The following is a 13,340-nucleotide window of genomic DNA, read 5'->3' on the forward strand; positions in this document are numbered from 1 at the left end:
AATTGAGTTTTCATTAAGGAACTGGGTTGGAACAAAAACCTGCACATACTGCGGCTCTCCAGGACCAACATTGCCCACCCCTGAGCTAGACAATGAAATTCTCATCCTAAAGTGGTTGAGAAAAAAAATGGAGCAGTTGCAAACTTTGATGACATGCAGTGTTTGCCGATGTTCTTATTTAAGCTTTGTGTGTGCTGATGAAATCACCAGGAACACCACTTCGGCTGATGGGAATTGTAGTCCCCATGTTGGCATTGCCACAAGGTTGCAAGAAAGAAAGAAAGAAAGAAAGAAAGAAAGAAAGAAAGAAAGAAAGAAAGAAAGAAAGAAAGAAAGAAAGAAAGAAAGAAAGAAAGAAAGAAAGAAAGAAAGAAAGAAAGAAAGAAAGAAAGAAAGAAAGAAAGAAAGATAGATAGATAGATAGATAGATAGATAGATAGATAGATAGATAGATAGATAAATGGCACTATATGATAGATAGATAGATAGATAGATAGATAGATAGATAGATAGATAGATAGATAGATAGATAGATAGATAGATAGATAGATAGATAGATAGATAGATAGATAGATAGATACTTTATTAATCCCAATGGGAAATTCACATTCTTCAGCAGCAGCATACTGATACAATAAATAATATTAAATTAAAGAATGATAATAATGCAGGTGAAAAACAGACAATAACTATGTATAATGTTGAATGTTAACGTTTACCCCCCCGGGTGGAATTAAAGAGTCGCATAGTTTGGGGGAGAAACGATCTCCTCAATCTGTCAGTGGAGCAGGACAGTGACAGCAGTCTGTCGCTGAAGCTGCTCTTCTGCCTGGAGATGATACTATTAAGTGGATGCAGTGGATTCTCCATAATTGATAGGAGCCTGCTGAGCGATGAGATGTATGTGGAATATACAGTATATTTAATAACTTTTTTTACTGGATCAGTTGTGGAAAATTGGCTATGCTCACAGCCACAACACCTGTCAAGCAACTACATTATGCTTACTACATGTGTCTTCTTTGAGCTTCGCCAAATACTCTTCCTTTCACTTTGCTCCTGCAGATGCTTTAATCTGCATAAACTGGCACACCCAATTTCTCCAATCGCTGTCACCACTGGGGCAAAAGGGGGATGCGGTGCGTTAGAATGTTGCACTCTATCACAAATGCGAATATCAAAATAGAATTCTCCATTCTTCAAAACCTAAAGTAGGCACAAAATGTCTGAGAAAAAAAGACATGCCTTAGGCTCAGTAAAAAAATTTAACACGGAATGAACTCACAACATTCATATCATAAAGAGGGAATCTTGGACGAAAACCTGATGCAGTCTGCAAGAAACCTGCACCTTGGGAGAGGATTTGTTTTCCCACAAGACAAGCATAATGCCAAAGCTGCACAGAAACTACACAATAAGCACAACGTTAATGTCCTGGAGTGGCCACTTAAAAGTCCAGATCTCAACCCAACTGAGAATTTGTGGCTGGACTTGACAAAGGCTGTTTACTTACGAGCCCCATACAACTTGACATAGCTTGAGCAGTATTACAGAGAAGAATTGGAAAAATGATTGTTTGCAGATTTGAAAAGTTGAAAGAGAGAGAGAGAGACCTGAGCAAACAGGTGCACCTACTAAATCCATCCATCTTCCAACCTGCTGAATCTGAACACAGGGTCACGGGGGGTCTGCTGGAGCTAATCCCAGCCAACACAGGGCACAAGGCAGGAACCAATCCTGGGCAGGGTGCCAACCCACCGCAGGACACACACAAACACACCCACACACCAAGCACACACTAGGGGCCAATTTAGAATCGCCAATCCACCTAACCTGCATGTCTTTGGACTGTGGGAGGAAACCGGAGTGCCCGGAGGAAACCCACGCAGATACTGGGAGAACATGCAAACTCCACGCAGGGAGGACCCAGGAAGCGAACCCGGGTCCCCAGGTCTCCCAACTGTGAGGCAACAGCGCTACCCACTGCGCCACCGTGCCGCCCCCACCTACTAAATACTGACTTAAAAGGAGTGAACACTTAATTCATCGATTATTTTATGTTTCATATTTGTAATTAATTTCAATCACTTTACATAAATTTGAATGTCAAAGTGAATAGTATTTTCCCGGTGATCAGTGTCAAAAAAGCCAACTTAAAACCATCGTGAATCAATGTTGCATAGTGATAAAATGTGAAAACTTCCAAAGGGGTAAATACTTCTTACAGGTACTATGTGTCAGAGTGACTTTCTCAGTGAGCTGACAGCAAGAAATGAACTGGCAAACTAGTGAAAGTCCAGTGCCTACCTGCTGGGCAAGACAAGACTGTATTAATCTTCAACTATAAATTAATGAAGTAATAGAAATTAAGATAGCAAGAAGCCTGAATAATACACCACGTTAAAACAGGCATGTCCTTTAACTAACACAGTGTAAAGCATTTTTTGTGTTGATTATATCAATATGTTAGTCTGGATATGGCTCTGTCAAGTTATCAGTTAAGATTTCAGAATATTATTTCCTTTTTGGTTCTAGAGGAGGGCAAGTTTAGTCAAATGAAGTAAACATTTATTGTGCACAGAGCCTTATATAAATGACATCTACTCTACATACATTTCAGTGAGAAAAATATTTCAGAAAACTCACAATAGGGCATTCACACAGTAAAGCATCCTGAATCTTTTCCAGCTTTGAGCACTTAGGCAGTTCATAGAGTCGATGAGGTTTCACGCCAATGCTGTAAGAGAAGCAATTTCAATTGATTGTTATTTACATCACCAGTTCCAAAACCACGTCAGACATTTACATTCCCATATGCATCATCCAACATAAAAAAGAAAAAAAAATAAACAGCAGAAAAGAACGGGTTTTCATTGCAGCCAATTTGATAATCAACATTTACCTTGTGCCTGTGGTGAGACACAAGACGGCACCATCCATGGCGACTTGTTTGCTTTCTCTGTTATGGCAACAAAGCATTTAATTTTACTCATTTTCCTAATGTCACACTTAAAAGAACCAGGCACAGTATTTTTTTTAAATATTTCTCCTAAATACTGGTGCAGCACAAAGTTGTGGGTGCTATCAGTATTTTTGGAGGTATCTATTGCAGAAAGAGAATGAAGGTGAGATTTGTTTAAAAATCAGTTATTAGGTTAGCTATCTTACAGTTAAAGAAATTAGTTGACGCTGCATGTTCTTTATACACATTCAGTACAGAATCCTCCATTAATTTCTTTATGTTGACAAAAGGGGGGCAGCACAAAGTATTAAATGAAAGTATGTCAATAACTGTGACATTTGAGAAAAATATTTGTTTTATGATAAGAAGTTTTTTCTTTTCAATTAAAGTTTAGGTTTTTGTTAATATTGTGAGTAAAAGATCAAGAGGATAAACAATAAAGACTTTTATTTGCCCAGGGTGACTGTATCAGTGAAGGGCACTGTGTGTATGCATTGAGTTCTATATGTCACTATATTTCATTACTGAATCTAAACATCTTACCCATTATTACCACCCCATTTAAATGAGAATCCTTGTCCTTTAAGGAGATGGCAAAATGACAAACTTTTATTTGGTCAAGCTTTAACTGGTAAATGCAAAGACTACCTCAGCAGATTTCTTCAATGGTGTAAAAATATTGTAAATCCAAGTATATCATGTAGTTGTATGATCAGTTTTCGCTTACTCTGTACCACTTCAGCTTGGAAAAAGAACAAACATTAAGCCCTTTGGAGATAAAATGTAAACAAACTGCTCATCCAGTAAATAATGATAACTGACACAGAGTACTGCTAAAGATTTTCTTTTTTTCTATTGATTTATTTACAACACTTGTGTTTATATGGAGTGGGATGGTGCTGTTGCACAGCTTTACAGTTGTAGATACAAGGAGAGCTGGCAATTGTGTCTGTGTAGGCTTTCCTCCAGGTACTTTAGTTTTCTTCTGCCAAGCATATTAACTACATTGACCCTGAGTGAATGCATCTTGCAAACAATCAACTACTGACTATGTGAACTGCAACATAGTAAGGTAACTCAGAACTGAAGTAAACTTGAACTTTATAACAGGAGGAACAGTTGTGATAACAACAGTATGGAGCTGAATCAGACAGGTGATTTTTTTTCATGTTTAGTCTTAAATGTGAACATACTGTACGTACGTACATTGGAAGGAATGCCACATATCCATGATGTGAAAAGCGTGAAATTTTATTAAATGGTGAACATTTGTTTAAAAGATTGTATTTTAAATATACATTGAATGTGATAACATGACAAATGCTAATTGTTTATGATTAGCTAATTAGCTAGTAGTGCTTCCACTGCTGTATTATCTCTTATATACAGTATATTTCTCTTCTGGTTCGTCCTGCTTCCACTTCAAAACCGGTCCCGCCCACACGCAGCCGACACGGCATTTCTCAATACCATGCTCAGAACCATCAACCCCTTCGCTAAATCATACAAACACATGCATGAAATCGCTCAGTCCAATCCAACAGCATCTGTACGAATGGTTTTCAAGGAAACCCCTAGGCAGAATTTACGACGATACAATGCCCCGACATGTCACACTGATGTTGCAGCAATTTTCGTCGGAGAAGATGGCGAACCGCCTGCTGAAAGGGACATTTGCATCTATCTCACAGGCAACTCCTGTAAACAGAATGCAAAATGAATTGCGATCCTATGGTTTACCCACTTTTATTCCCTTACGGAGACATTGGCTTTACAACAAGATTTACAACATGTTCCCGATAAAAGAACCGGCAAGCGAATAAGGCTTACTCAATGCCAATTTTACGTGTACAGATCAGCAATGAGGAATACATTTAGTATTTTGCACGCCAGCGGCAAACGATTCCACAGTACGTTGTAGATGCGTATGTTAAAACAGAGGGCGAGCGTCTCAACTATCTCAGATTACATCAACAAGATCTGCACATGGAACAATACAAAGGACTATCAGACGCACTGCAAGCAAACGCTGAAAACAACAACGTATGTGTAGGCAAAATGATCATATTACCATCCACATTTCCAGGAAGTCCAAGATACATGCAACAAAACTATCAGGATGCCATGGCCATAGTATGTAAATTCAGAAAGCCTGATTTATTTATCACTTTCACATGTGATCCTGCTTGTCCGGAAATTCTACATGCACTGTTGGATACCCAAGTACCACAGCACAGACCTGATATTGTAGTACGAGTAGAACTTTCGACTCATTATCTGTCGTCTCCACCGAAACACCTATTCACAACTGCGTCTTTCAAGAAGAATTTATTTCTTCTTGATTTCTGAATTCCTTTCTCACCGTTTTCCATTCCTATTCTTACACTGCCGTATGCTACGGCGGGCTTCGGCTAGTATTTAATATATTTAATATATAAGAGGCATGTGGACATACTTGATGGCTCCATCTTCCATTCCAACATCCTTCACATCTTCCATACCAATGTGATGGCCGGGACAATTTTCTATGCTGTGGTATGCTTAGGTGGTAACATAACTTCATGAGAGGCCCACCAAATCAACAAGGTAATTAAAAGAGCAAGCTCAGTTATAGGACACATTCTGAACCCCCTGGAAATAGTAGAGGAGGAGAGAAAACAAAACTAAGTGCCATTATAAACAATGCATATCCTCTTTCTGACTGAGTACTTTCACCCAACAAAACTATTCAGCAGAAGTGTGTCAGAAAATACTACAGGGGTCCTTTATACCAACAGCAACACGCCTGCATAATGCCTCACTGAGACTGCAACTGCCAAATCAGAAGTTTTCTTTCTTTTTAATTTTCTTGCTTAATAATCATTACGGTGTACATTCAGACCATAGTGGATGTGTGTGCGTGTATATTTATTTAACCACCTATTTATGTATTTATTTATTTAAACAGCTTCTGTAAAAAGCAAAATTTCCCCCATGGACAAATGAAGTTTTATCTATCTAACTGAACCCTTGCCTTAACTCATGTAACCCATCTATTCTTATAGCGTGTAAGGTAAGTAAACATCCTCTGAGGCCCTGTTACACACATAGACAAGACAAAAAAGGTCAAGTCAATCTATACATTCTACTATATTAAGGAACACAGGGAAGTAAAAAAGGTAAAGGCCCACAGTGCTCTCCACAGTTAGTTCCCCATCTGGGATCAACCCTCAATACACATAAATCAAAAGGTTGTGCAGGGGTGGACACATTACTTTAAATCACTAGTTGGGCACATAAACCGCAAACCAGATGCATTTGTTGTCACTGAGCTTATATATTAAAGAATAAGCTCAGTATTTTTCAAATCAAAATGATTTTTACCAGCCATAGTTTACATTAATTTGCCATGAAAAATAGTGCTCTTAAATTAATTATTTTTCATTCTTAAAAATCCTATGCCTGTTATTGGAGTTTACAAATGGGTCTAATGGGCAGCAATCCAAATGTGTAAACAAAAGCCTTTTGAACTTGTAGAGTTCTTACACCCATTTTTAGTAAGAATGTCCTGGGATATGCTTTCTAAAATGATGGGCTAGTCTGACATGCTTTTTTACTTTCTCGTATACATAGGATAGAGAAAGTATAAGAATCATGAAAAAATTCAATCTCAAGGTTTTGATGAATCTTGACGTTTTATACCTTCCTGAGTCCGAAAATACCATGTATTGAGAAAGTAAAGGAATTGTAGAAAAAAAATTTGACCTCGAGATTTTGATGAATCTGAATCTGAAAATACCATTTCTGAAATTGTGTCTGTCTGTGTGTAAACACAATAACTCAAAAATGCTTTGACCTAGGGTCAATGAGATTTTGTACACCTGCTTTATATTAAAAATAAAGAATCCCATCAACTTTTCGGCCACTTCCGGTAACTGGAGGGGGTATTTTAACTGAATACTTTTGCGAATTTTCAAGTAAACTATGGTTATAATTACAGATTGATGATTCATATTTTGTACAGATACAGTATTTATAATGATAAAAAGCAAACAGAAAAATTACTCAATCGGAAGTAGTATTTTATTTAAACAACCATCCAAATTGTTTGTTTCATGGAAATTAGAAATGTGTACACAATATTAGATAGATAGATAGATAGATAGATAGATAGATAGATAGATACTTTATTAATCCCGATGGGAAATTCACAAAAAAACTGTAGCGCCATGCTGTCAAATAAACGAACCACACGCCGTGGCGCAACATTAGGGGCATCGCCTCTGGCGCTGACGTCCGAGGTTTGATTCCCGAGAGGGAGTGCAGTGGAGTTTGTACGCCTGATGAGCCCAGAATAAGGGCGAAACACGTGTCGCGTACTCTTTGCATTTATTTGACAGTAAACTATTTCAACCATATATTATATATATATATATATATATATACATATATATATATATATACACATACACATACGTATACATACATACATACATACATATATGAGGGAGTACCCAAAAATAACCGGAATCTGTACCTGGCGTGCAATCTAGACTTAGCTGTGAATTTCGCTGCTACGTGTAGCATACTTACAGTATTCTGTGGCAGTCTGCCAAGTGGTGCAGCTCTGTATTGTTCGTACGGCACTTCTTGGTGCTTATTAAATGTGTTTTGCGATTTTTGTGATGGGTGATCATAAAGAACAGCGAGTCAGCATTAAATTTTGCTTTCTCTTAGGGAAAACAGCTGCTGAATCTGTAGCTTGAAACTGCATTTAAAGAGGAAGCTTTAAGTAAAACGCAGTTCTACGAGTTGTTTTTGCATTTCAAACGAGGGGAAATGTTTTGAAGACCAACCAAGATCTGGCCGACCTTCCACAATTAGGAATGACAAAAATCTTGAAAAAGTTCGCAGTGCAACTTACGAAGATTGTCGTCAGACACAAATATACACACACATAAATATACATATACACATAAAATACATATTTACATGGTCTGTCTTTTTTATCCCAGGTGTGTGATTAACAGTTATGTGCATGTCAAATTATGTAACTTATACTTTGAGAGTCAACAAAACCAGAGTCAGTTTCCTTGTATGCGTGTAATTCTAATATTCTTTCAAAACATGTAATAAAAAAAATCATATGCCGACCTGAAGACTATTGGTGCTCTAGTTTCATATATTAACTACAAAAAGGTGTAAACTCACCTAAAACTGCATTTCAATGTTTTGCACATTTGGAATACAAAGTACATCGCCAGCATCACGTTGATGCCTGGAAAGGAGAACATGCAAGGTGGCTATTCGTGAATAGTGAGCGGTGCATGTAAAAAACACAGAGAAGGCTCGCCCACAATGCTTCCGCAGACTTTATTATGTATTCAAATGCGAGAATGAACATACTGTTTGTGAACATGGAAGGAACGATGAGACATGGTACTTGGCCACTAACAAGTTTGCTTTTAGAAAAAAAAAAATATGAATATGATTTGAGAACAGCTATTTCAAATTGCTGGTGCAGGTCAGGTATGTATGCTGTATGTATATTGTGATTTTACATACAAATTGGAACACAGAAGTAAACAGCCACCGTCAATTTGATGCATGCTGCACTCTTCATTCCAGCCGTCTTCACACCATTTGTTCACAACATACCAACTTGTGTGTTCTCCTTTCGCCATGTCAAACTGGTGCTGCCTCTGCACTTGTATACGAACAACTTTGCTGCTCCTCAGACACTTGGCACACTTTGATGCTGGCTAAGTACTTTGCATTCCAAGCTGTGTGTTAACATTACTCATGTGGTGGCACACTGCAGACCTTATATTTGAGAGAGTTTTGTATTGCTGAAAGACAGGTTTTATTCTAATACAGTATTTATTATTTGGCAAATTTGTTCTTTGATTTGTTTCATTGTAGTTTAGAAGAAGACTGTTGAAAAATAATAAAAATAAATCTTGTTTAATTAGAAGAAGACTATTGAAAAATAATAAAAATAAATCTTGTTTAATTAAGTTAAAAAAGACTCCAGTACTTGTTTTCCTATGGATTAAGACTGAGGTACATAATTTTAGGCATATATTTTAATATAAACTATTACCATCCAAAATTTTTAACATATAATATTGCTTATATCACCCACCCCTAAATAAGGACATCATCTTTGCCTAAATTAAAAAAAAACAAACACTAAATGAATAACTATGTTTCAGCCAAAGCACCAGTTTGTGAAAAGGAAAGGCATTTGTGATGCATGCTAAGGTAGGTTCATCTCAAATCTGAGTTTTAAAAAGAACCTTTCAGAAAGGGCTGATCTGATCAAAAGTGAAAAGACAGAAAACAGAGCAATGATATCAACAGAAAGACTAATTAATCTATCATGGAACCTAAATGTACAAAAAAAATAATTTACAAAGATTAACAGACGGAAGGCTAAGATGGATAATTATACAAAGAATTCTCGTTACCAAGCCAGGTCAATGACAACATTCCTGACCTTAACAGAGTATGCAATGTTCCTTTGTTGGACAGTTTTAAACCTTTCTTATTTTAAAGGTGAGCCTATTGGCATGGAGGCCGATCTATAAATATGTTTTTTTAATGTGTTATGACTATCGGAAAAGGGTGAAAGACACCCAGAGGCATCTAGGAGATGCTATACTGGAAAGACACCACCATATTTGGAATGACCCTGATTTTAGAAGTAGTTGAGATCGAGCCCTCAGACAAGACTCTTAGAGCTTAGAGTTGGAAGAAGTGAAAAATGGCAGAGTAAACAGCTGTTGGTGCCAAGTTTTGAGATATTTATGATACTGAGAACAACTTGGTTGCCAGCTTTTCATACAGTGAGAAAGAAATGTTTGTTTAATCTTTACAGATCAAACAAGTATATGTACATATTTTTTGATAATATTGTGTGCTTCATTTTTTTTTTCATTTTAGCTACTCTCATTTAGTATAATTCTTGCATTGTTTCAGAACACTTCCATTATTAAAAATCACCTAATTTTATTTAATTTGGTGTGACTTGTCGTCCCTATCTGGGAAGGGTGATTGCCTGGATGGCAGCAACTACAGGGGGATAACACTGCTCTCGGTGCCGGGTAAGGTCCTTGCTAGCGTCGTCCTCAATAGGATCCGTGATCACTTGCTCACCTACCAGTGACCGGAGCAGTCTGGTTTAATGCCTAAGAAGTCTATCATCGACCGCATCCTGGCACTGAGGGTTCTCATGGAGCACAAACGCAAATTCTGGCAGAGTTTCTTTGCAGCCTTTGTTGATTTTCGTAAAGCGTTCGACTCAGTTGATTGAGCTGCCTTGTGGGACATCCTGAGGGTTCGCGGGATCCCTTTGAGGTTGCTGGATATCATGGCCGGCCTGTACACTGGTACTGTGAGTGCTGTGCAGAGTGGGGGCAGAACCTCTGCGTTTTTCCCAGTTGGTTCTGGGGTTCATCAGCGGTGTGTTCTTGCTCCTACTCTGTTCAATGCTTGTATGGACTGGGTGCTGGGCAAGGTCGTGGGGTCCAGCGGCTGTGGGGCATCTGTTGGTCAAGAAAGGCTCATGGATCTTGACTTTGCTGACGATGCTGTGATCTTCGCGGAGTCAATGGAGGATCTGATCAGGGCTCTCAAGAGACTGATAGAGGAATCTGAGTGTCTGGGATTGTGAGTCTCCTGATAAAAACCAACATCAGGTGTTTAATGACCTCTTGGGCACAGCCATCAGCAGTGTGTCTGAGGTCACTGGAAAGGGGTGTGTAGCGCTCCCAATATCTATGCAAAAGGATGAATGTCCAAGTCTTTAGAGTCCTGGTGCTTCCTGTCTTGCTATATGGTTGTGAGACATGGACGCTATCCAGTGACCACAGACAATAACTGGACTCCTTTGGTACTGTGTCTCTCTGGAAAATCCTTGGGTATCGTTGGTTTGACTTTGTACCGAATGAGCAGTTGCTCATGGAGTCCCGAATGAGGTACATTACCTGCATTATGAGGGAGCATCAGTTACGGCACTATGGCCATGTGGCGCATTTCCCCGAGGGTGATCCAGCTTGTAAGATCCTCAATGTTGGGGATTCGAGTGGCTGGAGCAGGGCAAGGGGTCGCCCACGTAACACCTGGCTGCGGCAGATAGAGGATCATTTCCGGAAGGTGGGACTGGACCGCGTGTCTGCCTGGGGGATTGCCAACCGGGATCCTGAGTTGTTTCGTTGTGTAGTGGATGAAGCAACGCACTGTACCAGTGCATGCTCCCCAACTTGACTTGACTTGACTTGTATGTCTATGTCGGTATCTTGGAGGGTGCAACATGGTTCTACATCATTATAGCATAAGGCCGGTCTTGGAAGCGATGTATTTTCTTTATAATTTAGATTTTGATAATCAGACTGGCTAAATGAAAACCTGTTTCTAAGGTAACCCTCTAGAATCAAGTTGCCTAACCCAGGCGAATTACATCAGTGACACTTTATTAATTCTGGATTTAAAACAGTATAGAAAGATAACCTGTTGTAGCAGCATCGATAATTTTCAAAGTAAATTCTTCCTTTTTCGTAAGCAATAGGACATTTTGAGCGCTTCATCCACACATTTTTGAATACAGTGGTGTCCTAAAAGACAGGTAAAATAGTTTTAAAATACTGTTTAGCTTAATGATTTGCAAATAAAAGAACATAGAAACAAACCATCAAGTTAACACTGTCACTTTAATTACAGAATTCAGCACTTAGACTGGCATACTATCATTTATAATACATTAGGAGTTGTTGTGTTTACTTTGCTTAGCTTTCAAAATTTAAATTCTATTGTAAAACAATATTCTCAATTCTGCTTAATCCAATCCAAATTTTAGGTCCTGTGCTGGTTACATCAGGTACAAGACAGGAAAAACCTTGGAGGGGCCAATTCTTGTAAACACCCATACAGCTTCAATTTAGAGTTGCCCGTTTTCCGACATGTACATTTTTCAGAAAATAAAAGGAAAATCTGAAACCATGAAGGTAAACTTACACAGAAACCAACAGAATTTATACAATTCCCACAAGCAACATCATGGCACAGGATGCAAACCCAAGGTATCAGATTTATGGGGAGACAGCGCTAAACACAGTGACACAATGCTATCCCCCCGTTTTAGATCTGACCTCTTCAAAAATAGTATTATCCTATATACAATACCAGTCACAGGTTTTCAGTTTGTATGGAAATACACGCAGTTTAATGTCTTAATGTTTCATAGAATCAAGGAATAGAACAAATAAACAATGGTAAAAAAAAAAAAAAAAAAAAAAAAAAAAAAAAAAAAAAGTCAAGGAATCATTAAGTGTACACAATTTTATTCAAATTTTTGAATCATCAAAGTAGCCACCATTTAATTGATATAACAGCTGTCACACACGTGCACATGGGAAACAGCTGAAGGGCCTAAACACTAGTAATTCCACACCAGGCCAGGGGGCGGCGGAGTGTACTGACTATCTCTCTCAGTCCCTTGCAGACCTTTCCCGGGAAATCCCGCCTCTTGCCGGCCCCAAGGATGACGCCACTCCCAGTTCCTGCAACGTTGACGTCATTTCCTTTCCAGGCCTTTAAAACTGCCATCTTGCCTCAGTACAGGCAGTTCTGTTCTGGACTCTGATCTATACACATCGTGTACAAAAAAAAAAAAAAAGCAATTTTGCAGCCAAGCATATTATACGGGTGGCTGCCCCTACTCTTTATGATGTTTCTGACTCATTCTTGTGGCACAGCCAAACTGTGGTAACCCTTTTCAATCAGAATGCCAGGTACTCTGTGCAAGTCACAAACTCTGCTCTGCAGCAAAAGAACCCTAGACCATCAAACTTTTTCCTCCATGTTTGTTAGTTGGTGTCACACACTGAGGAACCATCCTTTCACCAACTCGATGGTGTACAAACACCCTGCGTGTTTTGATTTTGATTCGTCAGTCCTTAAAACATTTTTCCAGTCTGCAGCAGTCCACAGCTGGTATTTCAAGGTCCTGTTTTGTCCTTTAATGAATGGTTTTCTTGCTGCCACTCATCCTGTAAAACCTGCGGCAGCAAGTCTCTTCTTCACAACAGAAACTGACACTTGCTTTTTTCGACCTGCACTGTTAAGCTGTGCTTGAAGCTGTTGTCCTGTGAGGTGCCTATGATCACATAAGCTGGTGACCATCAGAAACTTACCTTCTATCTGGGTTGTGACTTTGGGTCTGCCAGATATCTTTCTATCCAAGTTTCTTTTAGTTTCTAATTGCCTTTGGATTGTGTAGGACACCACTGGACACAGTGACATTTTGATTTTTTTTTTTGCAGTTTCTCTAAATGAAAAGCCTACACTTCTAAAGGTAATAACGCTGTCTCATTTAATTTGTTAATTGCCGTTTTCTTGC

At 38.7% G+C, this 13,340-nt stretch overlaps 1 protein-coding gene across 1 annotated transcript in view; it reads right to left on the minus strand.

Annotated features, from left to right (window-relative positions):
- dcaf17 (ddb1 and cul4 associated factor 17) overlaps nucleotides 1-13,340 on the minus strand; it is a 113,020-nt gene that overhangs the window by 68,993 nt on the left and 30,687 nt on the right. Inside the window, exons 3-4 of the mRNA XM_028806305.2 lie at nucleotides 11,453-11,556; nucleotides 2,647-2,737 (exon numbers count right to left, since the gene is read on the minus strand). Coding sequence (XP_028662138.1) covers nucleotides 2,647-2,737; nucleotides 11,453-11,556 — 195 coding nt within the window. The remainder of the gene's footprint in view (nucleotides 1-2,646; nucleotides 2,738-11,452; nucleotides 11,557-13,340) is intronic.

Source organism: Erpetoichthys calabaricus, chromosome 8 (assembly GCF_900747795.2).
Source record: "Erpetoichthys calabaricus chromosome 8, fErpCal1.3, whole genome shotgun sequence".
Taxonomy (NCBI): Eukaryota; Metazoa; Chordata; class Cladistia; order Polypteriformes; family Polypteridae; genus Erpetoichthys; species Erpetoichthys calabaricus.